General features: G+C 43.4%; 1 protein-coding gene across 1 annotated transcript in view; it reads right to left on the reverse strand.

Annotated features, from left to right (window-relative positions):
* Positions 1-27,571, reverse strand: part of Pla2g7 (phospholipase A2 group VII) — a 43,981-nt gene that overhangs the window by 13,313 nt on the left and 3,097 nt on the right. Inside the window, exons 2-5 of the mRNA XM_021186524.3 lie at positions 10,768-10,907; positions 4,671-4,792; positions 4,155-4,299; positions 2,101-2,194 (exon numbers count right to left, since the gene is read on the reverse strand). Coding sequence (XP_021042183.1) covers positions 2,101-2,194; positions 4,155-4,299; positions 4,671-4,792; positions 10,768-10,873 — 467 coding nt within the window. The 5' untranslated portion in view covers positions 10,874-10,907. The remainder of the gene's footprint in view (positions 1-2,100; positions 2,195-4,154; positions 4,300-4,670; positions 4,793-10,767; positions 10,908-27,571) is intronic.

Consider the following 27,571-nt stretch of genomic DNA (forward strand, 5'->3'; position numbering starts at 1 on the left):
AAGATACTGCTGAGCATCCTAGTGTACACAGGATAGAGCCTCTAAAGCAAGCAATGATTCATTCTCTCTAAACTGTCAAGAGTCCTAGGTTAATGAAATAGTGAATATGAATAAAGAAAACTGAGTTAATGCTATACTGATTATAAGTAGTGATTTTTGAGAGTTGATGCAGATCCATCTGTGTACACACACATACACACATACACACACACACACACTCACACATACACACACACTCACACACACACACACTCACACACACTCACACACACACACTCACACACACACACTCACACACATACACACACTCACACACACACATACATACACATACACGCACACACACATACTCACACACACACACTCACACATACACACACACTCACACACACACACACTCACACACACTCACACACACACACTCACACACACACACACTCACACACACACACATACACACACATACACACACACTCACACACACACTCACACACAAACACACTCACACACACATACACACACATACACACACACTCTCACACACACACATACACACACTCACACATACACACACACTCACACACACACATACACACACACTCTCACACACACACATACACACACTCACACACACACACACACAGATTTCACTCATCTCCTGCATTCCTCATCTGACTCTTTTCCTCAGCTCCATTTTTGACTCTACTTCTCTCTTACCTATTGACTTCCCTTTCCTCTACCATCCACTTATTTTTTTTTAAATAATAGAGGGCCATAGGAAGTGTCAGGAAAGGATCTGATTGTCCATTGTCTAGAGATGTGGAAAAATCCCTTCCATTATCACAATCCCAGCAGGCAATGTGGAGACCATGCCAAAAAGCTTTTGTCATGAGCCGGGAACCCAACTCAGTGGTAAAGCAACTCAAACTTAAGGATGGGCTTTTAAAATCATTGTCACTTCTTAGCTATATGATTTTTAGTTAGTCATTCAATTTTGTTGTCACCTTTAAAATAGAGCTAAGGACAAAGGCTTACACTTAGGACAGAGGAGGCAAGGATTTCTTTTTTTTTATGATTTAAATTTTTTTTTATTTCTGGGTATATGTGTATGTGCATGTGTGTGCAGGTACCTGCCAAGGCCAGTAGAGGGCACTGTAGCCTGTGGAGCTGGAGTCATAGGTAGTAGTAGAGAGCTACCTGACTTGGCTGCTGGGATATGAGCTTAGGTTCTCTGTTAGAGCAGAGAGTGCTTCTATAATCACTGAACCATCTGCACAGCTCCAGATATAAAGTTTTGTCAAGGTAATGCATGCAGGAAGGCAGTATATAGGAAGGTAGGGCAAACTCCACCCCTTCCTAGCTGCTTGTCCCGCATCAAGCCCTGTGTCTTCTCAGCTGTGTTCCTCTTTATCTGTGTGGTCCTCACTGAAGGGGAGTGAGTGACTGCATACATCTTCAGTGGCTTGAACCTATTTACATCAGTGTGACTACTTAACGCGTGCTTCCTGCTATGGAAATGATCAAACTGTGAGCGGAAGCTAAATGATCTTGTGTTGAAGATACACATCCTTACTCATTCCACATCGACATTGCCTACCTCTTCCTCCCATCATGCATTCCACTGTCAATGTAGGAATACAAAAGGGTTGTCTAAGAACTGACACCTACTGCCGAAGGCATAGGAAGGGAGGTGGTCTACTGCAGAGCCTCGAAGACCTGCCCACCTCAGCTTTGTGAGAAAGACAACATCTCAACTCAGCTGTTACAGTCATTGACAATGTGGAAGCTGACCAGGTGGGGCTGTGCTTCATGAAAGTTTTTATAGAGATGGCTGACTAGATCTGGTTCTTGAATCCCCATTTGCCAACCACCAGTGCAACCGAAATCAAACCATTTCCCAGACTTTGGTTACAGAGTTAATGATAGTGTGTTTTAGTGTAGACACTCCCCCAACTTCCCAGCAGTCCCACGGTCAGTTCTTAGGAATCAAGTGTTCAGCATGGGCCAATACTACATTCAGGAATCTGATTTTTTTTTTAAAGAAGTGGATCTAGTCAGTGACAGCTTGGGACAAACACCGTGTAGTCTCCCAAGTATTACCTGAAGGCTCCGAGACCATGAGAAAAGACAATGAGCGGGTATTTTTCTCCAGTCCTCAAAGGAGAATTCCAGCTTGCAGGAGTTGTCAGAGAACCTAGGCAACAGTGGACAGTAAATCAGGGTTTTCTCTGGCTTGAATGCTGCTAGGTAATTTACATCTCCTGACCACAGATCCCCAAACTGTAGAGCTTTAACTATGATTTTACAGATTAGGATATTTTAAAAGCCAGATACTAGAGACTCACCAACCAGGGACTTCCATCTGCCTTTTACCCATGAGCTCATCATTTACCAGTCGTCACTGCCACTGAACTTACAGAGGTGGGGCGGGATTTTCCTACTTATACGTATATTCTGGGAGAACACTAATTACTATTCTTTTGAGGTTTTTGAAATAACATTGAACATTTCATTTTAAAACTAACCATACAGTAAGCTTAGACCATTGTACTGAGAACCAGGACCTGAGAACCAGAGACTCGTCTCATGATACATCATGGTCCAGCAAAAGATGGAGGGACCAGGGCTCCACACACCAGAGGGAGCTTTTCATGAGACTTGCATGGGTGGTTATTCGCCTCAGGCATGATCCTCAGACTCTTCCAGTGTCAAATTGATTCCTTCTCTATAAAAGGGAGGGAGTGATAATGATCTTGGATAGTTTCAGTGAAACTCGTATCGATCTAGGCTTTATATACATAGTGCTTCGTCAGTTGCATAGGAAACAGCTAAAAGTTGGAAAACTTCGCCTCCCTTCATTCACGTCTCAGTTGTTTCTGTCTTCATTATTATGATGGATCATTTGTATGCTGTTTTCTCATCACAAACAGAAACGAGGTCATGAAGACTGGCCGTGATGGGTGCTATGGAAGTGACTTATAAATTATTCTATACTACACTACTATTTTCTATTTTGGAGATATTTTCCCAGTTTAAAGCAATTTTCAGTGCAAACCCTAAGATAAGCTTAAAATGAATTCCTGAAGCTGACAGTGCTGAAGGATAAATTTGAAGGTGTAATTAGCATAGGCTGAAATTCACACCTGACCTGGCAGATGTTAGGAACGGAAAGTCTCCCTTGGTAATAATGCAGACATGGTAAATGATGATGGCTGAAGACTGGAGGAGAGAGGTGAATCCTTTGAGATGGAGGATGGGAACAAGGCAAGGTCTCTCCTTATGATGAGTGAAAGTTAGCTGCCAGGCTTGGCATCTATTGTCATTTTCCTCTAACACAAAATGTATGGTGCAATCAATGGTCCCACCAGACAATCTGACACTCTGACCACTGTAGCAGAATTCTCCCCTAATTAACCGTATAATAAAGATGGCAAGAAGCCAATCCCTGGGTGAGGAAGAGGAGAGCCTTCTGGGTCCTAGAGAGGAAGAGGGAGTGCAGGAGGAGGGCACTTCCTTTTGGATGGAGGGGGCATTTTGTGGCTTCTACATTTTGTGGCTGGAACAGGGAACCGAGGGTCAGGCATAAGATGTTAAGGCAAGTCTGACACCCCCATCCCATCCCATTAAACTCTGAGTGTGTAATGATAAAGTACCTTTGCTTCCCTCAGTGTTGCCTAATTCCTTAAGAAATCCTGTCTTTCTGGTTAGGGAGATCACTCACTTGGAAAGTGTTTGCCTTGCATGTGGTGGTATAAAAACACCAGGCACACACCTGTGAGCCCAGTCCTGGGGAGTCTGAGCCAGGAGGCTCCCTGGGGCTTGCTGATAAGTTAGCCTAGCCTAGGCTACTGACAGACCCTGCCTCATAGGAGGGTAGGTTGACTATGTTTCTGAGAAATCACACCTCAGGTTGTCTTCTGGACTCCACATGAATGTACACTCGTGTGCGTAAGAACACACCCATTCACAGTCTTAAAAAAAAAAAGAAAAAGATAAGAAAATAAAAGAAATCCCACCCTTACCATCTTAGAAAACCTACCTCAGTCTTACTACTTGTAACTCTTGTCTCTAACATATCTACATATGCAAATCTACATATGCAACCATAGATAAATGTGCATATAACTTCACACCAGGACCAAGAGAAATCTTACCATATAAGAGGTGTAAAATATTGCCTACAATACTGGGTGTTCCAAGAAATATACTAAGACCCAAAAAATATTCTTTGTTTGGGATCCAAACAGTGTCAAGGCGACCTTGATCTTGAGCTGGGTAGTACAAACGCACGAAGACGCTCTGTTGGGAAAAACAATGAACAGACTTCAGTCAAATGGAGTCCAGTAAGTGCAATGCTTTCAATATTTTATTACCAGGGCCCAGATCCCTGTCTTTCCCTTAAAGGTCTAGGGAAGTGTTCAAGCTGCTGGGTGACTGGATTTAACCACAAAAGAGAACGCTCTGAGTAGAAAAAAAATCTGAGAAAAAAAATAAAATTCAGTGGTAAATTAATCAGGAGACAATAGACAACGGAGGAATGGCACAGTAGCAAAAGCTGTTGCAACAGGGATGGCCGGTTAGTCATTCTCAGGAGACTGCAGGGTCACGCTACCACCTGTGCTAGAAAGCAAGGGCAAGCCCTTGGGATTGAAGGAGAATTAGGGCCTTACCTCATTCCCATAACCGAACATCAGGTCTGTACAACCGACGGGGTACGATCCATTTCCTTTGGGGATTTTACTATGGCCAGAGCCGGCAGCAGACATCACCGATTGGAGCTTGTGAAACATTACTGAAAAATAGGTTCATGTAATTTCACGTAAACACAGGGCAGTAGCCAGTCCACCTAAGAGTAGGTGCTAGGAATTCCAAGGCAATGACGTACTGCTCACAGTTTCTGACCTCTTGTGTGTGTAAGAGTGTGTTTCCATTTCTGCATGTGACTGGAGGTCAAAGGTCTAGTCTATGCTTTCTGTCTTCTTCAGTTGCTCTCCACCTCATTTTTTTGGTGACAGAATCTCACTGAAGCTCATTGCTGGGTGACAGGCCAATGAACATCATGGATTAGACTCTTTGTGCCTTCCCAATACAGGGGTTATAGACAGACACCCAGTTTTACATGGGTGCTGTCTATCTGAACTCTCATCTTCATACAGCACATAACTGACCAAGCCATTTCCCCAGCACCCTCTCTTTTCTCACCCCACACAAAGGCCTGCTTTGTAGAAAGCATATATGGGGCTTTGGGGAATAAAACAATGGAGGCGGGCATACATCTTCTGACAAGATGCTTGGGATTTCACCAAAGAGGCTTGTCTCCAAATTCTATTGCTATACAAGGTGTATGGAACATGACTTACATTTGTTTATTTTCTGTGTTGAATATGAACTTCATCTCACACTTCTGATTAGTGTTTAGACTGTGTGTGTGTGTGTGTGTGTGTATGTGTGTGCTTGTGTTATGAGACAGGGTTTCTCTGTGTAGCCCTGGTTGTCCTGAAACTTACTCTGTAGACCAGGCCAGCATGCTTACACTTCTTGTGCATTTGGACCTGACATCTTTACACAGCATTATCAAAGCCAATGGTCTAAGATGACTCTAAACGACCATCTCCCAACCCCCCTCCTCTCACTCTCTAACTGTCCAGTCCTACCCCAAATCCCAGAATCCTTTATCTTATGAATTCCAGGCTAGAACCCTGGGAGGCAAACAAGTCTCTATAATTTGTTCTTAATTTGGAATAATCCGGATCCCAGACCCTGGTAGAATCAAAACTCTTAAAGCTTATAATTAGCCAATCAGATTTATGTATCAATAAAATCACAATGTATAAGATGCTAATACAATAATTTCAGAGCCAATTGATAACGATAAAAGCTTTATCCCAATTTTTCTAACCTTATGATACCATAACTACCCATGGCTGGTTCATGCCATGCTGGTTCATGTCTGCCTCCATTCTCCTCCCACCTCCCATCTGCTACGTTCTCTGTCTCTGCCACTCTTAGCTCTGCCTCCCTTTTCCCTGTCCAATTACAGGCCTTCTGCTGCTCTACTGTAATTGGACAGGGAAAATCCTACAACACAGACATAATCATTTCTTCTTCAGAATCAGGAATTCCGTATGTGTTGACTATTTCACAATGGCGAGAATGATGACAGCTACTGTTCAGGTGCTGGCCCTCCTAGTGTAAACACAGCCTTTGACACACCAGGTTCAGATCGATTTGTGGGAAGGTGGGGAGCTAAGCTGAAACACCACCAACTTCCTTTGTCCTTCATTCAAACCCATGCATGTGTTCTTTGACCTATCTACTCCTGTTTGAAGCCCAAACCCTTCCATATCTCTGCAACGGCCCTCCTTTCTAGATCTCAGGCAAGCCATCACTTACGTTTAGATGTTAGGTTCAAATAACAATAAATCCAGATTCCTACTTTTCCTGATACACTGAGCTGGGCCTCCAACGTCCACTTGACTGAACCCATTACTCTGCAGCACAGGTTTTGCCAAGCTCCCAGAACTATGTGAGGTGTGACACCAGCATCATTATCATGCATCACTGCTCAGCAAGGGTTTGAGTCTTGTCAACATTCTTATTCACATCCTCCACTGATGACTCATACATATGTGAAGTTCCAGCCCGTGACAGACTCTTTCAGTACATATGGCCTCCTACACAAAGATGATCCTTGGGCCAGCAGCATGGCTGTCACCTAGGGATTTGTAAACGCAGACTCCTGGTTTGAATTCAACTGAATCAAAAAGATTCAAAGTAGGCTGATTCAAGATGAAGAAATGCTGTGGCACAGCCCAGATCTCTTGGCCTGCCACATTGGTAAAGCAGTGAGAGGGGGCAGTTTGAAGAATGAAGGTGAAGCAGAGTGGAGCCCGGTATTGGATCCAGGTGATTCTGTTTCAGATACCAACCTATGGTGATATGGCCTAAGCAGTTTAACTCTTCTCTCTGGTGCCCACTGGTGAAGTGGGACATTAAAGCCCTTAACCAGCCTGCAGAGCAGCTGTGTGGGTAAAGGTGGATGAAGTGAGGGTCTTCATTGTGTGCTTAGCACCAACTGTAGTAGGTAACTGGCAGTCAACTGCCATGACTTCCTTCTTTCTCCAGAGCTGGTGAAGTCTTGCTACCCAGGGGCTGGCGAGTCCTTAAAAGGATTTAGCAGATCTACACCACGACTTCCACACTTCTCCAGGGACAATTCAAAATTCACAACATTTCCTCAAAGGTGTGGATTTTTTGTTTTTGATTTTTTTGCCTCCTTTTGGTGAACATTCCAGGCTTTTTTTTTTTTAATTACAGAAGGTTCTTGTGCTCTCGTTTCAGGTTATCTGTGGAGTCAGCCTTGATGTAACTGAGAGTAACAGGATAGACACCACTTTCTGTCTTTCCTTCTGTAGTTGGCATCCAGTGAGCAGCTGTGTCCCCACACATAGGCAGTGAGGTCAGGGCTAGACCAGGGGGAGAACTTTGGCTCTCACAGCTCAGGGAGGAGCCCCAGAGAACTCTTAGCTACCTTGGAGACCCTAACCTATCAGCAGAGTTCCAGAACATCCACAAATGGATCTCCCCTCCTATGAGATCGTAATTCCACAGAAACCAAGGGAACCTCTTCTAACTACCTGTGGCTCTCCAACTTCTCTACTTTAGGAACGTGTTCACCTGGAATTTAGGAGTCACAGGTACCACTCTGGGTACAGAAAAGGAGGAGCATCTTGCAATTTGCACATCACATGAATCTGCATCTCCATCTATCCATCTATCTGAAAACATCATAAGGAAAAAGAGGCGGATCAGACCAACTATAGCTTGGTCTGTGCTATAGTTTGTGGCCCAGAGTTCATCTCTTCTCAATCCTCTTCAACTTTATGTGAATAGGAACTTTGAACCCTGTAGGACGCTACTTGGTATATCTAGGAAATACAGCTATTCAGGTTACAATTTATTTAATTTGTGAGTGTGCGGGTTTGTGTTATAAGCGCACGTGTGTCAAATATTCCTGAGTCTTGAGATATATACATTCTAGAAGAAAAACACGTTCTTTTTTAATACTTTTATGGTCCTTCCTCAGCATGCGAAGTATCTCATACTTGTAAGTCTTTTCGGGCCCAGCAGCACATGCCTTTAATACCAGTGCTAGTGAATAGGAGACAACAGGATAAATAATTCAAGGCCACCCTTTGCTACATTGTGACTTAGAGGTCAGCCAGGGCTACATGAGGTTGTCTCAAACAACCGAAAGAAGGGTATGGGGAGAGCGCTTGCTGCATGAACATGGAGACCTGAGTTTAAATCTGCTGCATCACATAAAATCTTAGGCATGGCTGCACAGAGATGAAACCTCCGGTCCTTTCATGTGTAGACAGAAGGGCTTCTCAGGCTTGCTGGCTGTCAGCCTATTTCAAGTTCAGTGAGAGACCTTGTCTCAAGGGAATATGGTAGAAAGTAATAGAATGGGACACTGGACACTTTTCTCTGCCTTCCACCTCTATATACAAGCATGGACACTCACAGAGACACGTGCACTTATAACACACACCCACACACTCACAAATTAAATAAATTATACCCTGAATAGCTATATTTTTCTATTATTCATTTAATAGATTATAAAGAACAATTATCTATTGTTTTAAACTATTAATTATAACTTTTAAAATATTCACATGTCCACTTCTGAACAGCTAGACTGAGTATAGCATGGGATTAACACAAGACCAAGGGAGTGTTTAAACAACCCAGTGATGTTTAAAAATCAGAGGGTAAAAAAACACATGCCTTTAAAATTTCACCCTGCACCAATAAGAGTCAATAATATAAAATGTACGGTGGAAGATAATGGACCCATTGTGTGACCTGTTGCCAACCCCTGATGATACAGTTTAGAAAGATGAACTTCTATCACAGGGCTCCCAATGGAGAAGCTAGAGAAAGTACCCAAGGAGCTAAAGGGATCTGCAACCCTATTGTTGGAACAACATGATGTACTAACCAGAACCCCGGAGCTCTTGTCTCTAGCTGCATATGTATCGAAAGATGGCCTAGTCGGCCATCACTGGAAAGAGAGGCCCATTGGACTTGCAAACTTTATATGCCCCAATATAGGGGAATGCCAGGGCCAAAAGAATGGGAATGGGTGGGTAGGGAAGTGGGGGGCGCTATGGGGGACTTTTGGGATAGCATTGGAAATGTAACTGAGGAAAATATGTAATAAAAATATTAAAAACTAAAAAAAAAAGAAAAAAAATAAATAAAATAAAATTGTTAACAAGGATAAAAAAAGAAGCAACAAAAAACAAACAAACAAAAAAAAGATGAACTTCTTCATTTCAAGTAGGTCACAGGTTCTCTGAGGACAAGGTCCAGCACCTTAGTCACCACCGTATCCATGGCGCTTTCCCTTCCTGGGAAGTATTGAGGGATGAATTGACCTCTGAAATAGTCTTCAATTACCTGTGTAAATATCAGCATAAGGCCCAGCCCTTTCCTATTGATTAGTCCATTTCCTCAAATATAAAGTAGGGCAAAGGTTATGTTAATGACGATGAGTTACGCAAGCCCTTTTGGAGATGCTGTGGTAAAGAGTTACTCAACAAACCCAGCAAGTAGATCTGGAGTGACTACACATCTATCCTCGTGTGCAGATCTGTGGGTGTAGACAGTGTGAGATCATCCTCAAGTTACCTGCTGTGCTCTCCAAAGGACACAGACTGAGACTCATGTGGGTCATCGTTCTTTAAGATGAACAGGTAGGTATTCACAATGCTCCAGAAGGAATGTCCTTGCAACATAGGCCCTTCTTGGTGTCATGAGATGTCCCTCCCCGACACTGGCTACTCATCCTTGTATTGTCTAAATCATCATCCCCTTATCTCTTCTCCTTAACACAACTGAAGAGAGAAAGTAGCCATGGTCATTCTCTTCTGGAGGTCCAGGCATCTACGTGCCTCTGCTTCTCCTCATTCTCAGGCAGAAAGGGCCATGTCCCTTTGGACCTCTAGAGTCCAGACTGTCATCTTCTTGCAAGCCTCTTCACCTCCGCAGGACCAGGTTTGTTTGTCAAGACACAAGACCAATCCTACCTTCATGGAACAGCGATGAAGCTGTCTTGTAAACCCCAAGGCAAGTATGCTCCCGTACCTGGCAAGAGTTAAACTAGGGTCATGAAGGAGGTGTTTGAAGGCATTTTTCCATGGTCACAGCAAGCTGACAGGACATGTGTTACAATGCCCATGCTGCAGACTTGATATTGAAGAAAAAAAAAACACATTCCTCTTTTGGAGTTGTAAAGATTCCCTGAATATATATGCTCCTGTGTGTATGTGCATGCGAGTGAGTGAGCATGTGTGAGTGTGTGTGCTTGTGCGTGTGGGTGTTGTAAATACTTGTTATTGCGAGCATGAACATTTAGGTGTACATGCATATGTGTGAACATGACCATAGGAGCCAGAGTCCAATGACTCTTTGATCATCCCCCATCTTTGCTTTTTTGAGGCAGGATCTCTCACCAAAGCTGAAGCACATTATGTCATTTATAATGGTTTTCCAATAATCTTCAGGGATCCTCCCGTTTCTACACCCCTCCCTCCATAACAAAGAAATCTTCTCACATCAATGGTGGCGATCCAAACTCATGACCTCATGCTTGCACAGTGGATACTTCCATCACCTGGGCCATCCCCCAAGTCCCTGCATTCTCACATATCAAAACATGCAACATCTTGAAGTTGCTCAGAAAGTAATGCCTCTTACCTGACGGCCTGAAATCAAAAGAAGATGTGTCTTGCCAGTGAAAAGGATGAATCCATGGGAGGCAGCAGAGGAGGCAGAAAAACGCCTGCAGTTTGAGTGGTACCATCTTAGGAGCTGAGCAGTAGCTTCAGTTTGATGTTCTTCAGAGCAGATAATTAAAAGAAAAGAAATGCAATGAACATACTGAAGAGAACCTAAGTGCCTGCCAATCCGTGAGCCTGAGGTCCCATTAATGTTTGTTAACAGTGAAACATGTATTGCTTATTCAGAGAAAGCTGGCAGAATCCTTGATGCTAATGGGTGGCAGAACATGGGAATAACATTTCAAGACAGCTAAATATGATTTTCTCTATTTTTAACAAGAGTCTTTTGGTTATAAGGAAAACATGGAGTTATTATAATGACAACAAATGAGTCCTTGTCATCATCATTGTACCCAAAGGCATATCTCACACAGATAGCTAACAGCAATTAGTGGGTGCTGGATAATGTTTCTGTAACATTTTCTCTTCCTTAAGTGGTGCTACTGGGTGTTGCCTGTGTGTCTCTGTTAAGTTTCTGAAAAGCAGAGCACAGGTCTGAAGGCATCTGGTCCTGGAGAAATAGTTCCTATGTCAATGGATTAATGAGACAATAGGGTATCAGAACTGAGATAGGAAGAAGTGGCATTGCAGTTAAGAGTCTTATGCAAGCATCTTCTTAACAAAAGGTACTCGTGTTTGTGCATGGACTTTCCCCCCTTCAGTGTAAGTCTCTCCATGCAAGGGACACAGTTCACTTAGTAGAGTGCTTGGTTAGCATTCCTGAAGCCCTGGGTTCAATCCCAAGCACTCCATAAAGTAGACTTTCTGGCACATGCCAGCGAGCCTAGTATCTGGGAGTTGGAAGCAGGAGAAGTTCAAGGTCATCCTCAGCTAGTTCAACACCAGCCTGGATGGCATGATACTTTGTCTCAAACATTTTTAAATAAATAAATAGAAACAAAGTATCACCCTTTGACTTGGAGAGGAGTTGATAGAAATGGCCCAAGCCACCATTGCCTCTCATTTGAATTTTGACAATAACTATCTCTGGTGTTGTCCTAGCCCCAAAGTCTAAATCCAATATAATTTCAGACGTTAGTATTACTCCTCAGACCCCAAACCTCATCTGCTGTCGTAGGGCAAAGTAGCATACAAGGCTGTCCCTGGTCTGTACTCAATGGGCTTGAAACCTTACATCTGTCCTCTCTAATTGTGTAACTGCTCTCTCCCTACCACCTGGCAAACATACCTGGTATCCTGACCTTCCCACCTCCCAACCCCACCCCACCTCACCTCTGAAGTCTGCGCATACTCCCTTCCACAGCAAGGCTCTTTGCCTTGACACCAGAATGACTCTCAGGTTTTTGCCCCTATGTCATCTCTACAATGAGTTGTTCTTGATTTCTCCATTTACAATGGGACTCTAAGCTGTTTCCCCACAACCATTACAGGTCCAAAACCCCCATGTACACTTGTCCAATATGTGTTACCAATTGATATACTCTGTGGTTTATTAGTTTACTATTCGTGCTGTAGAAATTCGGTCCTAGAAATGTGAAAACTCTAACTCTCTCCCACATACTGTCTTCCAGAGGTAGTACCTGGTATACAGTCAGCACTAAATAAATGCCTGCTTAAACAAATTATGGATCCTAGCAGCTTTGGATACAGGTTTCTAACACACACCGAAACAAATCTCACAATCCATATGAGTGACCCTAAGGAGGCACTAACTAGACAGCTAACTAACTAGATAATTAACCCATAGGGATAGTATAAATATGTATCATGGATAGCCATCACTCTTGGATGCCCCTTATGCACTCTGTTCCCTTTCATGGCTGGAATGCAGTCTTGACACTAATTCTTGGTTGACAGAAATCTCAAAAGAAGTGGCTCCAGACACTTGAGACAGTCTTCTCCCTCCCTTCCCTTTCCCAATACAAAACTCAAAAGCCAGGTGACGGCAGTGGGTCTCCAGCCTAAGGAGTCTAGATCCCTAGTCGCTAGGCAGAAAAAAGCCTCTCCAATGTGCACAGCCTCACACGAATAAGAAATACATTTTTTTTGTTGCTTTGGTTGCATGAAAGTGTGGACACTTCCAAAATGTTATTGCCTCTTTGAAGCGTTGAATATCAGGTCCCAGCCATTTAATTCAAGAGCAAATGTCAAGTATGTACTATAGAGTCTCTCCATGATGGGAGCAAATGGGAATCCTGAAGAGCCTGATACTATCATTGACCTAAAACAGCTTATATATGGGACTCAAAAGCAAGATGAGCAGATACGATATAGGAAGGAAACCACTCAGAGATATTTTTAAAACCTTAAATGACATGGAACTAATACACAGAGCAAAAGGAATTCAGAAAGACTCCAGAAGACACGGGTTGTAGTAAGATTGGATCTGGCCAACCAAAACAAACAAACAAAAAAACCATGTAGATTCCAATCAGCTGGGAAATTGTCACTGGAGTATCTTACAGAAGGATGTGTTTGTCTATTCAACTGGTTTCTTCTCCGTGTCAGGAAAAGAGAGGAAAAAAGAAAATAGATCATACTGAGATCTGTGGGGGTGGGGAGGCTGTGATAAGAAAAGCTACTCTAGGCAAAGGTTTGCCTCACACAGTACCTCCATCTTCATCACACCTTCCCACCAACAACCAAAAGAAGCACTATTAGAGATGATAGCAAGTGCCGCTCTATATTTCTCAGGTCCTCAGGCCGGGTGGGGGTGTTCTGTTCTCCAGGGCCTTAGCTGCTCACATTGGAGTGGAGGAGAAGAAAGACACAAAGCCACAGAGGTTCTTGGGAGCCCTTCCTGGGCCCTCTGTCTTCCTAAGACTGCCTTGTCTTCTGACTCCAGCAACCCACCGGCCCAGTGTTTGGAAACTGTTGCAAATGGACAGTAGTATCATTTGTTTATTATGGAGTTTCCTCCTTCCCCTATCCCAACCGACCTCTAATTTTAACCTCAAAGCACAAATCCTCTCAATCAAGCATGGCTAGCTCACTCATATTATTCTATGTACTTTTCCTCAGGTGTTCATTTACCTCCTTTGGAGGCGGGAAATTTTCCAACTGGCAATAATAGCACCGTGGATAAACTAAATTGGTTACAGTGTTGCCACTGTGGGAAGATGCCTTCAGTCAGTTTGCACGAATACCTCTGTATCAAGGCTGGGGAGGTTCAGTCAGCAGATGAACTGCCCACCTGCAAGCATGAGGTGGTGAGTTTGGAGCCAAAGCCCCTGCCTAAAAGCCTGATGATTGTGTTGGTTGCTTTTTGTTTGGTTGGTTTTTGGTATTAAGGTGACACAAACCTAGACACAGCTGGGAAGAGGGACTCTTAACTGAGAAAATGCCTCCTAACACTGACCTGGAGTGCTGCTTTGATTAATGATATCTTGGGTGAGGGCAGGATTCAGCCTATTGTGAGTTGTGGCACCCAGGAAGAGGATGTACAAGAAAGCAGAAGCCATGAGAAACAAGCAAGCCAGTAGCCATGAGAAACAAGCCCCCACTCCATGGCTTCTGCTTCAGGTCTGTCTTAAGTTCCTGCCTGGGCTTCCCCTGATGGACTGTGGACTGGGGTGTGTAAGCCTGCTAAACACTTTCCTACCCAGGGTGTTTTCATCGTATTTAGAAATAAAACCCTAACTCAGACAGTCACGGACCTTGTGCCTGTTGCACTGGAAAGATGGAGCCAAGACAGGAAGTGGATTTCTAGAGCTGGCTGACCAGTCAGCCTAGCCCAACAGTGAATGCTGGGCTTGTGGAAAGCTGTCTCAAGGGGAAAAATGTTGGCAACGGTAGTAGTAAACACCTCAGGTCTACTTCTGACTTCCACACACATGTGTACAAACACCTACAAGCATGTACACACACACACACACTCACACACACACACACACACACACACACACTTTAATCTTAGCCTAGACACTTGAAGTTATTACACTAAAGAAATTTTCTCCAAAGGAAAGAATCTCCTGCCCCTGGGGAGAGAAATTTTAGAGATATTTTTTGAGACTGTGCCTTGTATTGCTCCTTAGCCTCCTGAGTTCTAGGTTTGCAGGGTTGTGAATGGCAAAGAGGAATTTAATGTCCCATAAATCAGACCCTACCCAGTAATCCACTCTGACTGCCCCAGCGACCCTGGCTGCCGCTCTTCAGACAGGAGTGAAGGGGTAGCTGTCTACTCTCCACACTGTTCTTGGGGGGCTCAGACGCTCCCTTGACACCCCGGCTGCAGCTTTAGTGCGTGTGTGGGAGTGGCGAAGCTACACTTCGGAAAGCATGCCGCTGGAGGCAGGGACAAGACTGCAGAGCAGGCAGGTCTGTTCTTGGCATGCTGCTCTTGTTACAGTTGAAAGGAACAAGGGACGGCTGTTCTGTTACAAAGCACAGGATTCCCTGATGGGGACACACAGAGGTGATGGTGAGGCAGCCCTGAAATCCTGTTGGGGCTAACCTCAGCTTCTTTCTGAAACTGGCCTGTGCTCTTTTGTCAAAGGGCTAAAGAAATGAGAATGCCTTGACGCAGTTTTTACTTTTGCCCCCTTTTTTGGGGGGGCGGGGTGAGGAGGGGATAAGAAAGAGTCTCATGTAGACTAGGCTGGCCTGGAAGTCTACTGTGTGACAAAAGATAACCTTGGACTCCTGACTTTGCCTTCTGAGTGCTAGGATTACAGGTGTCACAGACCCCCCCCCCCATCCACCCAAGAAGGGCCTCAGATGGCTCAGTGGGTAAAATCTTGCTGTGCAAGTGTGGGAATCTGAGTTCAAATCCCCACAAGCTGGACTTGATACTGTGTGAGAGTAACCTCAGCCCTCTTACAACCTAATTGGGGCAGACATGGACGTCCCTGGAAGCTTGAAGGCCAGCCCGCCTAGTAAAGAAAGGCATAGGTGAACAAGAGGCCCCTTCTCAAGCCAAATGGAAGGTGAGGAGCCACACCCAAGATTGCCCTCTGACCTCCACACACCCATGTCCACATAAGCACACCTATAAATGAACACACACACACACACACACACACACACACACGATTTAAAAACAAGACAAAACTTCAACAAGAGCCCTAAAGATCGAGAAGAGACTTGATGAAGCCTGTCCCCTGCTTCTGCAAAGGTAAACAAGTGCTCTGGTTAACACAGCACAGGTGTCTGAGTAGAGACACACTCAGCTTTCTGGTATTCCCGACCTGTTGGTTCCTGTTTGTTATGTTTTCCTTTTAGAGCGGAGCTCCACGGGCAATGAAGTATTTTGCCTTCCATTTAGACTTCTGAAATCACAAATTTGAGTGGTTATGAAAGTTAAAAAATGTAATATGAGATATAAATGACTCTCCTCTACACAATACCCACTGTGCACAGCACTGCCTGCCCTCACAAGTCACGTGGTCTCTGTTTCTTACATCACAAGGTCACAGGCACTGATGCCTTCTGCCTGGGTCACATGAGTGGCAGGCTTTAGAGCCAGAGAAATAAGCCTACAACTCTGGTTCAAATGTTAAAAATAATACTAATGTGGCATGATCTTGTTTCTACTTAAAATATATAGTTTCTACATAAATAGGGAGGAAACAAGCCAGATAAACAGAATCCCAGATTGTCTTCAGTAATCTCTTTTAAGGGATAGGATAATGGCTGGCTTTCTTTTTCTTTCAACGTGTACTTTGTATTCCCTGACTGCTGGCAAGTGGTAACAAGCAAATAAGAGTGTCCCTGGGAAGTAAAACTGTCCCCATCTGAAACAACAGGCAATATCAGGAACAAAACCAAGACAGGCAACGGTACCAAGCTGTCATGGGAAAGGAGATGAAAATACACAGTGGGAAAAGAAAAGGGTTGAAAACTATCAGGAAAATAACAGGCTGTGCACACGCTTACCATGGCCAACACTCAGGAGGCTGAGGCAGGAAGCCTGCCACAAGTTCAAGACTATTTAGTGAGTTCCAAACTAGCCTACACTACAGAATGATATCTTACATAAATGACAAAGACAACCAATAACATGCAGGCAGAGCGGCACATACCCGTCATTCCAACATCTGGGAGGTAAATTCAGGAAGATTGGAAGTTCAAGGTTAAGTTCTCAAGAGCAGCCTGTGCTATATGAGAGACAGTCTTTACAACGACAACATACAAACTCAGAGCAGGGGAAGGAAAGGTAAACTGTAAGCCCTTTTGCTAAGCACGCATATGGTTTTAGCTGACGTTCTAAGGAAGATTTTGGGTTAGTTTGGTTTTAGGTTCACAAAGATGCATGACTTCATCAATGAAGCATCCACCGTGTAACGTGTGCGTTTCACACTTACTTCCAACATACTACCCAGATCCTCTTCCTAACTTCTCTAGTCAGAGCCCCTGCCTTACTGCCCACAGTGCGCAGTGGAGCGTGTTCTCCACCGATTCTTCTCTCATGGTGTGCGCATCTCTTCAAGATGGTGCATATCACCCATCTCACGAACTCAGCACCCTCGACCTGTGATGCTCTGAGTACTAATTATAGTGCTGGCTTCTACAGTTACGCTAAACCCAATGGAAGGAAACAAAAACGGCAAGAAACTGTTGGATTTGTTTCGAGCGCACTGGGAAGCAAGGCCTTTTCAACTACTGGGTGTAGCACACGTGTCTGCTGAGCTAACACAGGAATGACTTCTGCCCCGCAGAATCGTGTCCGTGCCGTTAGTCCATCAGTGTGTGCACACGCACGGGCCTTAGGGGATACAGGATGGAGAATAGAGGGGTAGCCTTCTCAGCCTCTGCTCCGGGCACACCTTGCTCCAGACTCAGTCTGTATCATAGGGAGCTCAAGGCAGCCTTCCAGTCTCACTAGCTTAGTTCTTCCTGTCTAACAATGCTCACACCCTTCTTTCCATGTGACTTCCCATCCCTTGCAAATGAAAATATTATCCTCTAAGGAACAGGAGATATCAGAGCCATAGTTCTCATGTGACCCTCCCTTCCCAGTCTTCTTCCGTAGCAGACTTCCTGTCTCATCGCTCCTCTCTCATCAGCCCTGTGCCGGATGTCCGGGGATATTGAGCTGTCTGTCATTAACTGCAGCTTCGCCAGGGCCTCTACAGCCCTTCCAAGCCAGTCTCAGTCCGTGCTTTTACTTTGCATTGATTTCTGCTGCTTCAGCACATTTAAATCAAGCAGAGGCTACAGCTCTGCGGAAAGGTACTTGGCTGTGTATCTGCACGGCTTTGGGTTTCAGCTCCGCTATCATGAAATCTTTTCTGGTCTACTAGCCTGCTCAAGGCTAGTAAGCTTCATGTTTTAAAATATCATGATATTCTATGTACCTAGGGGGCAGTTGGGGGTTTGGGGAGACAACACATTCCTCTGGCTTCTGATTCATTTGTCTGTCTTGTTTTGTCTGACAGCTGTTTTCTTGTTCAAGGGACTATATCCTAAGGAGCTGCCCAATCCTTTTGAAAAGATTACACATTTTAAATAAGCTTGACCCCAATTTTCCAGATTCCACAGATGAAACAGAACTTCCTGCCTTTCTGAACAAAGTACTGGTATAAACGTCCAGATGTCCTTGACTTCCCTAGGCTGATTCTAAGGGTCACTAAACTGTGTGGGAGACAACCACAGACCCCAAGGCTTTTTTTTTAAGGGGATCGCAGTAGAACCCTTCCTAGGAGACTGTAATGTTCAAAGTCTCTTCAAGCTCAGCATGCCGATAAGAATTGGCTAAAAATAAGTTTATACTTCAGAAGTAGAAACTTAAGTCAGGTGGTCACTTTAGACATTGTCTTAGAACTAGAGACTACAAAAAAGGTCTGTTTTCATTTTGCAACCTGTTCTCTGAGAGAGATGAAACTAGGCACATGGCAGCGACTGGTAAATCAAAGCCAAGGCACAGCATCTGAGACTTCGAAATAGGAAAATTTGCAAAATAAAGTCAGCCATGCTAGTAAGCTTATGTAGTACATTTTTAAAAAGCAATTTGGGGGGCTGTTGTTATGACTCAGTCGATAAGAGTACACACCACACACACACACGTAAACACATATACACATACACACACATACCACACACACATACACATACATATACACAAGTACAACATACATACATACACACACACACACACACACCCTTCCCTATCTTTCTCTCTTGCCTTCCCTCCTTCTCCTCTCCTTTTCTCCTTCTCCTGTCTTCCCCCCACTTCTCCCACTAACAAAAATGTCAATTTTCAAGCCTTAAGGTGTTCCTTTCTTCCATTGACCTTTTAATTAAATTTGTAGGATTAATGTAACATCTCAAAGATGGGAGGGGGACTTTGATTCTATAATTTCAGCTGAGTGTGGGGACTTCCACAAGCCCAGCACTGGAGAGGCTGGGGGAGGAAGGACTTTAGTTCAAGGTTTGCTTGCAGTATAAAGCAAGATTCTGATCTAAAAAGCATCAACAAAAGTTTAACTAATCCAATAAACAAGAATCTCAGAACAGTAAGATGTATGTTCAATCCTACAAAAGCCAGCACACATGGGAACATATGTGCACCCACAACCAGGACGTACTATGAACAGTTTAACACATTTTAACACATTTTAAAGATAGTTCTTAGAAACTGTTGTTTAACACATTTTAAAGATAGTTCTTAGAAACTGTCATAAATATCATAGGCCAGTTTCAATTGAAAACTATAAAACTGTCATGTACAAGTTACTATTGAGAAAGCAGTACAAGGCCAGGCTCTCTCTGCCTTGAAAGTTCCTGCTTCGCCCCTGACTTCCTCTACCTTTCTCTAATGCCCACACTTAAATCTCTATTAAAGCAATTCCTTTACAGCGGGAAGGTCCCAGCACTCAGGAGGCAGAGCCCTCTGTGAGTTCGAGGCCAGCCTGGTCTACAGAGGAAGTTATAGGATAGCCAAGGCTACATAAAGGAATCTTGATTTGAAAACCAAAACAAACCAAAACAAGAAATAAATAATAACAAACAAGCAAAAGCAAAAACCCTTTCCTTTATAAGTAATGCTTTTATCAATTCTTTAAGAATTTCATTCCATGTGTTCTGATCATCCACACATCCACACTTCTCCACCACCTCTATCTCTATCTCCCTCGCCCTCTCACTTTCATCAAGTCCATAAATCTGTTTCTTAATGACCTCCAACTTTGTTTTAAAAACTAAAACAGGATAATGAACTCATCTGTGTTTTTCCAGTTATGGATCATTTTTATAATAAAATATGTTGCTTTGATCACAAGCATTAATTTTAAAAGGATTCGAACGTTTATGACTAGCGAATGTTTATCTTTAACTGAAAGTTATAGCAGCAGAGGATTAAGAGACTAATCTCTGATTTCAGACAAAACAGTGTATGTAATAGAAGAGGAGGAAGGAGAAGAGGAGGAGGAGAAGGAAGAGGCCGAAGAAGAGGAGGAGGAGGAAGAAGAGGAGGAAGCAGCTGCTTCTATGATGGTGAGCCAGGAAGTCAGATGTGAGACAAAAAGGAGAAGGTGGAAGCTTCAAAAGCCCATCCCTTGTGATCCACTCCTTCCAGCTGTGCCCCCAAATGCCCCAAGGCCTAGGCTGTGCCCCCCAAATGCCCCCAAGGCCTTCCAAAATAGTAACATCGACTGGGGTGCTTCAAAAGATGGAGGACATTTCACATCCAATCGGAATGTACCCTGAACCACTAAATGGCAAAATGCTATGACAGCCACAGAAAACTAATATGGAGCTTGTAATGTTGCCGGACTTGATGTATGAACAGGTAATAGCCAGACTTAGTTTGGCCTAATAAGATGATTTTAAATATCTCAAAAATTGATCCAATACTGGGCTGACCAGTCAAGGAAGGTGAAAGTCTTCTCCTTTGGATGTGATGACGTAAACAGCTCATTCAGCAATCACCAGGCTCATTCTGTGTTCCTCAAAGACACTTGGAAATATCAAGAGATGTCTTTGATCATCCTGTTAGGGGGTTTCTGCCAACATAAAATGGGCAGAGGCCCAGCATGCTCTTAAATATCTTCAATACACAGACTGGCCCCCACTAGCTAGTGATACCCCAAAACATTAGTGGTTCTGAGGTTAGGAAACCTAAAACAACTGCATGCTTTCTCAATGAGGAAAAACTAGTGCTGCAGAGGCCACTCGACCAGTGGGGTACTTGTCTTACAAACACAAGGACTGGAGTTTGATCTCTGGGAATTATGTAAAGGGTGGGGTGCCCTGGCACACATTTGTAATCCCAAACCACAGAGGGAAGAGACAAGAAGATGCTCAGGAACCCACAAGCACCCAGCTGAGCCTACCTCAATGAGCGCTAAGCTAATGTGAGGCCTGTCTCGAAACACAAGATGTATGGTTCCTACCGAATGGCTCCTGAGCTTGTCCTCTGCTCTCTACTTGCTTGTATGCTGATGTACTAGTGTCTCTAATGCTGGCATTTAGTTTAGACTCTGCCCCACAGTTACCAGGCAACAGCCAGGTGTGCCTGACTCATTATAAAAGGGGCTGCTTGCCTCCTCCTCTTGCTCTCTTGCTCTCTTCTCTTCTCCTCTTGTTCTTGCTCCCTTACCCTCTTCCCCCTCTTTCACCATCATCCCCTCTCTCCACATGATCATGGCTGGGTTCTACTCTACTCTCTTCTTTCTCTCTCTGTCTCTCTGTGTCTCTGTGTCTCTGTCTGTCTCTCTCTGTGTGTCTATCTGTCTGTCTTCCTCTATCTCTACTCCTTCAACTCCCTTCCCCATGCCCTAAATAAACTCTACACTATACTGTGACTGGTACCTCAGGGGGAAGGGATGCCTCAGCATGGACCCACAAAGGCACCCTCTTCCCCCACACCATACCACACCTCCACCAAACATATCCCTTGTTCTTTCTTCTCTTTTTATAAAACACAACACCTCACACCTCACACACACATTACGTACACATACACACAACAGGAAGAAGTGAGACACTCCCTATTGTCCAGATACATGGACAAAGAAAAAGGAAAACCTGTGTTTGGTTCTTTTATAATGGCTTGGAGTTGTATACTGTTAAGTGGTCTCCTTCTAGTAATCCTAAAACAAGGATAGATTGAGGCTGGGATTGGACTTTCTTGTCCCACCTTTATCAAACACTTTGTGTGCCTTTTTTTTCCCCACCAAACAATTCCTACTCAACATTTGCTGTTATCAAAACTAAGCGTTGTTTAACTCCAAATGACAGTTAAGGTAGCTCATATACTCTGAACTTAATCTCACATTGTCTCAGAGGTGTAAAAAACTTCTGCAGAAATGGCTAAGCATGCTTTGGGGACAGTTCATATGACTCTTGGGTAATCCTTTCACAACTTCAGAACAGAAGCAGGGTTAAGAACAGGAAACTAAAATGCAGTTCTACTTGTGGGAAAACCTGCATTCAGGGGTTAGAGATGGCTTAGCAGTTAAGAGCACTTGCAAAGGACTCAGGTTGACTCTCAGCATCCATGTGGGAGCTCAGGACTGTCTATACCCCCATTCCTCAGTGACCTGGTGCAATCTTCAAAATTTCAAGGCACCAGGCATGCCTATGGGGCACAGACATACATGCAGGCAAAAACCCCATACACAAAAAATAAAATTATAAATTTAAAAAAAAAAAAGAACCCTGCATTCAGTATACAAATGTCCAGGTTTTGTTGACACCTCCACAGGAAAATCACAGAACAATATAGTACCAACTTTAGTCTGTCCTTCCATGCTTACAGTCTGGCTCCCATTGGGGGTTATCCTAAGTAGCATCAGAATTCCTTAAACACATGACAGTTGACCAAGAAGAAAGCTACTAAGTGATTAACAGGTGGGTAGCATACACTGTGTGGACATACTGAAGGAGAGGCAGTTCATATTCTGAGCAGGCGGCCATGGAGTAGAGCGGGAGGATATCGTGGTATTTCTTTATGCAGCCCAGCATGGTTCATAGCTTGCAACTCATGAATTGTTCATTTGGAGAATTGTCCACTTAATAATTCCTGGCCACGGGTCTGGGAGCAGTAGGGCTACTAATGGAGGTCATAAAGGGAAGGCAGTTCTGAGATCTCTTAACAGAGCCTTAAAATACTCAAATGTACTGATGCATACCTGCTGGATGAGGTTAAAAAAAAGTGATAACTCTCGGGACTTAGAGATACAGCCTTCTGATGGCTTAGATGTGAGGCTAAGTGCCCAGAGAAAGGAAGAAAATGGTGAGAACATCTTTATGACAGTTGGCAGGAATGGAAATTGACAGTACTATGCAGCAGCCTCTAGGTATTTTATACAAATGACCTCATCTTGTCTGCAGAGCTCAGTGGATAAAAGAAAACAGAGCCATGTTGGGGGTTGGGGGAGTGATGTTAGGATGGGGTTAAATGACATGCTCAATGTCACAGAGATAGGAAACAGCTAACCCAACACCTGAAGTTAGGCCCTGACTCTGAAACGGGACTTCTTAAGCTTATCATACCCAGAACTCATGGGTGCAGGGGTAGCCTGGCCTTATAGGATGCTTGTAGCAGCACCTCTGACCTCTACCAACTAGATGCCAAAAGCCTACCCCACTGTAGCAGCCAGGTATGTGTTTGTACATTGTCAAATATCCCAAGGGGAAGAAAGAATCATTGTCAGCTGAAAGCTACTATATACTGCTTAGTTCTGCTAAGGACTCAAGAACAATCTAACTGGGAAATAAGCCCTAAAAATGAGACAAAAAATATAAGGAATTGGCAGAAGTAAGCCAATCCAGTATAACCTAAAGACATCCCAGGCTGCATTATAATAACATCTTAGAGGGAGGAAAGCCACCCTAAATTGTACCTTGTACTTGCTGGATCATATCGCACTACACTGGGGACACTTTAAGTATGTTAACCAATGAAGTTTGTGCAGAGATATAATATCCTAAGAGCAATCTGAATGATGCAGGGTCAGGACAGCAAGCCAACAGAGAAGCTGCAAAAGGATGATGGAAAACCCAGGTGCTTCGTGACAGATACAGTTCTGTGCAGAAGGTCTTAGCCGTTTGCTAGGTGGACCTAGACTACAGGAATCTATTAATGGAGCCTTTCAATAGCTAACAAAGCACAGGGCTGTGCTCTACCAATGGGCAATGTTGCACTACATGAGGCAAGCTAGACTGGACAGCCCTTACCCCATAAAGTCAAAATTAGAAGTCCACGGGTAACTTGCAGGAGGAAAATGGACCACTATCATTCCAGTCCAGGAGATTGCTCCTGTGTAGGAATGGGAGCCGAATGTCACTACATCTTTTGATTGTTTTCAAGAAAAAAACTAGAGGACTAATTTGCCTGTAATAGTCATTGATTTTGGAAAGATAACCAAGAAAGGGAATATTTCATGTGAGTCAGCACATCAATATATTATGTGAGGCTACCCAAACAGGTCTGTAGCCCTTAGGAGTGAGGTGATGGCTCAGAGGTAAAGTTTATGCAGCACAAGTGTGAGGACCCGACTACAGAACAGGATGTGACGTCTGAACGCTGGAAGGTGGAAGTGGGCGGGCTTTGGAGACGGCCCAGCTGGCCAATCTAGCTATGTAAGGGAGCTGAGAGTTGAATGAGAGACCCTGGTTCCCAAAAAAATAAGGTAGGTGTGACAGCTGAACACAGACAGCATTGACTTCTGTCTTCTACATGTGCATGTGCATGACACATATACCACACACACACACACACACACACACACACACACACACACACCAAAACAGAAGGCTTATGAACAAAGGGGAGACTGTAACCTTTTCTTTAATGATATGGAAATATGGTGGCTATGTTCCAGGACCATTGTCACATCTAGTCATCAGTATTAATCAACAGACTGGCTAGTTCAGAATCAAACAGACATTGACAGCATCTAGCATCTAGCTGTAACCCACAAGCTGTCATGAGAGCTGAAATTTCCATAGCACGCAATGCAAATAAGGAAGGGGCCCCTCTTCTGAACTAAGAGATCTCATTCTTGTAAGTTGCACTTCAAAGTAAATGAGGAAGGAGAAGTGGTGTTGCATCATGAGGCAGTGAGTTGTCTGGTCATGGGAAGGTCCTGTAAACAACTTCAAAGCCCTCATCTCTAACTTAGTCAGCAACCAACCAGAGAAGTTGCAGAGCCTCCTAGAGGGGCATAATCCTTCACTAAGGGAAAGCTATTCAGTGCTTGACAGGGCCCTCCCCGGGAATTCTGCTGCCCCATGGAGATTTCCATTCAACAGAACTGTGTGCTCTTGAAATCTGCAAGAGCCCTATCCAGGACAAAGACCAGCCTGTCCTCTGAAAAGCTTTCCAACATTTCTTTCCAAGTCCTAGTTTCAAATATTACATTTTTGTTTTTGACTTGAGCGTGATTAGCTCTTAAGGTTAAATTTGCTCTTGTTTTAACCTTCCTATCATTACATTTTATTGTGGTTCTCCTAATAGTTTCTGATATTCTAAAGAGGGTAAAATGGAATGTGTTCTGTTGTGTTGTGTTTGGGGGGGGTGCGCACAGGTGTGCACAGGTGAGTCTGTGATTACAAATGTATAATACACTTTTGCATATTTAGGTAGGGGGCCAGAAGCCAACTTGTCATATTGTTTCTAGAGTGCTGACCCCCTGTTGTGGTGGGTGTGGTAGTTTTATCTTTTTGTTTTTCAGACAGGGTTCTCACTGGGACCTGGAACTCAACTACACAGGCCTGATCAGCTAACCAATGAGCTCACAGATCTGCCTTTCCAATACTGGGGTTATAAGTAAGGGGCCACCATGCCCAGATATTTCATGTGCATTCTGAGGCTTGAACTCAAGTTCTCACCCCCACAAGGCAAGTTCTTTACCAACTAAGCCCTTTCCTCACCCTAAGAATATTTTAGTGTCAAAATTAAATTCATTGAACAGAATGAAAAGGATACTGGGGTTTTATTAGATCAAAACCAAGCACACAGAATTAAAATTACACAGTACTAGTAAATAGTATTAGTAGTAAGATCTTGCATACCCTCAGAAGAACATTCATAATACGTTTTAAAAGCTCAATCATCAGCTTGCTTTTTTTGTTCTTTATTTTACAGAAGGCCAGAGGTAGCCATGGTAGATCCATTTTGTAGGTGGGAAATTTGAGACAGAGAAACATTAAGTAACTTTTCACTCTTCCTTCAAAAACTACCCTGTGCCTGTCACTTCCACACTCTAGAGGAGACTAGCATAGCCAGTCTAGAGCTGCATCCTCTCCTGCTCCCTCCATGATAGGCACTCTCCACACTGCACCCAGAACAATGTCTCACTAAGCAGAAGTCTGTGCTGCCACATCTCTGCGTAGAATACATTCAGCTTCTGGCTATCCTATTTGGAATGAAATCCACATTGTTGGATTTGGCCAATGAGACTCTGGGTGACCTGATCCCTGCCTCCTTTCTCCCTCCTCATTGCACTCAGCCCTCCTCTGCCTTACTCACTTCAGACACTCTGGCCTTCCCTTCCTTCTGCACCGTGCACTTGATCCCCACACACCCAGAAACCAGGCTCCCCTGTGTTTTAAATCATGTTTTTATGTTTCATTGGTCCCATCTCAGGAACTAAATTTTTTCTTCAGAAAAACATCTCAAAACTCAATCCAAAGGGCTGAATAGATGGCTACATAGTTAGGAGTCCTCATTCTTTTTGTAGAGGATCAGAGTTTAATTTCCAGTGCCCACTCAGTAGCTCACACCCATCATTAAGTCTGGTTCCAGGGAACCTTCAAGAGTACCAGGCACACACAAGATGCACAGACATGCATGCAGACACGTATTCATACACAGCAGAAATGAATAAATCTAAAGATGGAGGGGTGAACCTAAGAAGTTGGGCTCCTGCTCTCTGCCCAAGTCTACACTTTTAAGCCCGTTTCCACAGCACTAAACCATAGCCATTTGTCTTGTCTTCAAAACTTTTATTACTGTCTGACTCATCCTGATCTGTCCTTGTTGTTTTTGTTTTTGTTTTTTTTTTCCTTATCTATTGACTGCAGAATTCTTTGACATTAGAAAGTATATCTAACTTACTGCTCCCCATTCATGCCCTGCTACACAGCAGCATCTATCCATCTGTGTGTCTGTCTGTGTGTCTGTCTGTCTGTCTGTCTATCTGTCTGTCTGTCTGTCTATACTATCTGCCTATTATCTGTTTCAGAGTTCAGGATTGAACCAGGCTTTCTTTGCACATACTACTCAAGTTCTCTGCCACTGAGCTATACCCCAGTCCTCAGTTATTTTTATTGAGACATGACCTTTTTGTATAATTCAAATTGGCCTTAAACTCACTATATAGTCCACTCTGGCCTTGAACATGGGAGATCCCCCATTTTCAGTCTCCCCAGCACGGCAGATATAGGCTTGAACCACCAACCACCACATCTGGCAACAAAGGTTTTGACACGATGAATGAAGGAATGAACACAGCTTTTGCTAGGAACCAGCTACAAATTAATTCAGTGAATATTCTTATAGTAACTTCTCTCCTCAGCTACTAAGTTCACTTAAAAACAAAAGCTCTACAAGTTTATGTGAGTCTGTTCTGTTACTATAAGTCACTATATAATATAGAATATAATACATAATATACAAAATACAGAATATGATAGATGATAACTATAATAAGAGATATATGATAATGATGTCTGATATATAATAATATATAATATATTTGTATTTACTAGTTATTATTATATCAATATATTAATATATATTTAATTATATTTATTAGTATAAATAATTATATTTAATTGTATTTAATACAATTATATCATATGTCATATAACAT

The sequence above is a fragment of the Mus caroli genome, unplaced genomic scaffold (assembly GCF_978045245.1).
Source record: "Mus caroli unplaced genomic scaffold, Mus_caroli_1 scaffold_18, whole genome shotgun sequence".
NCBI lineage: Eukaryota > Metazoa > Chordata > Mammalia > Rodentia > Muridae > Mus > Mus caroli.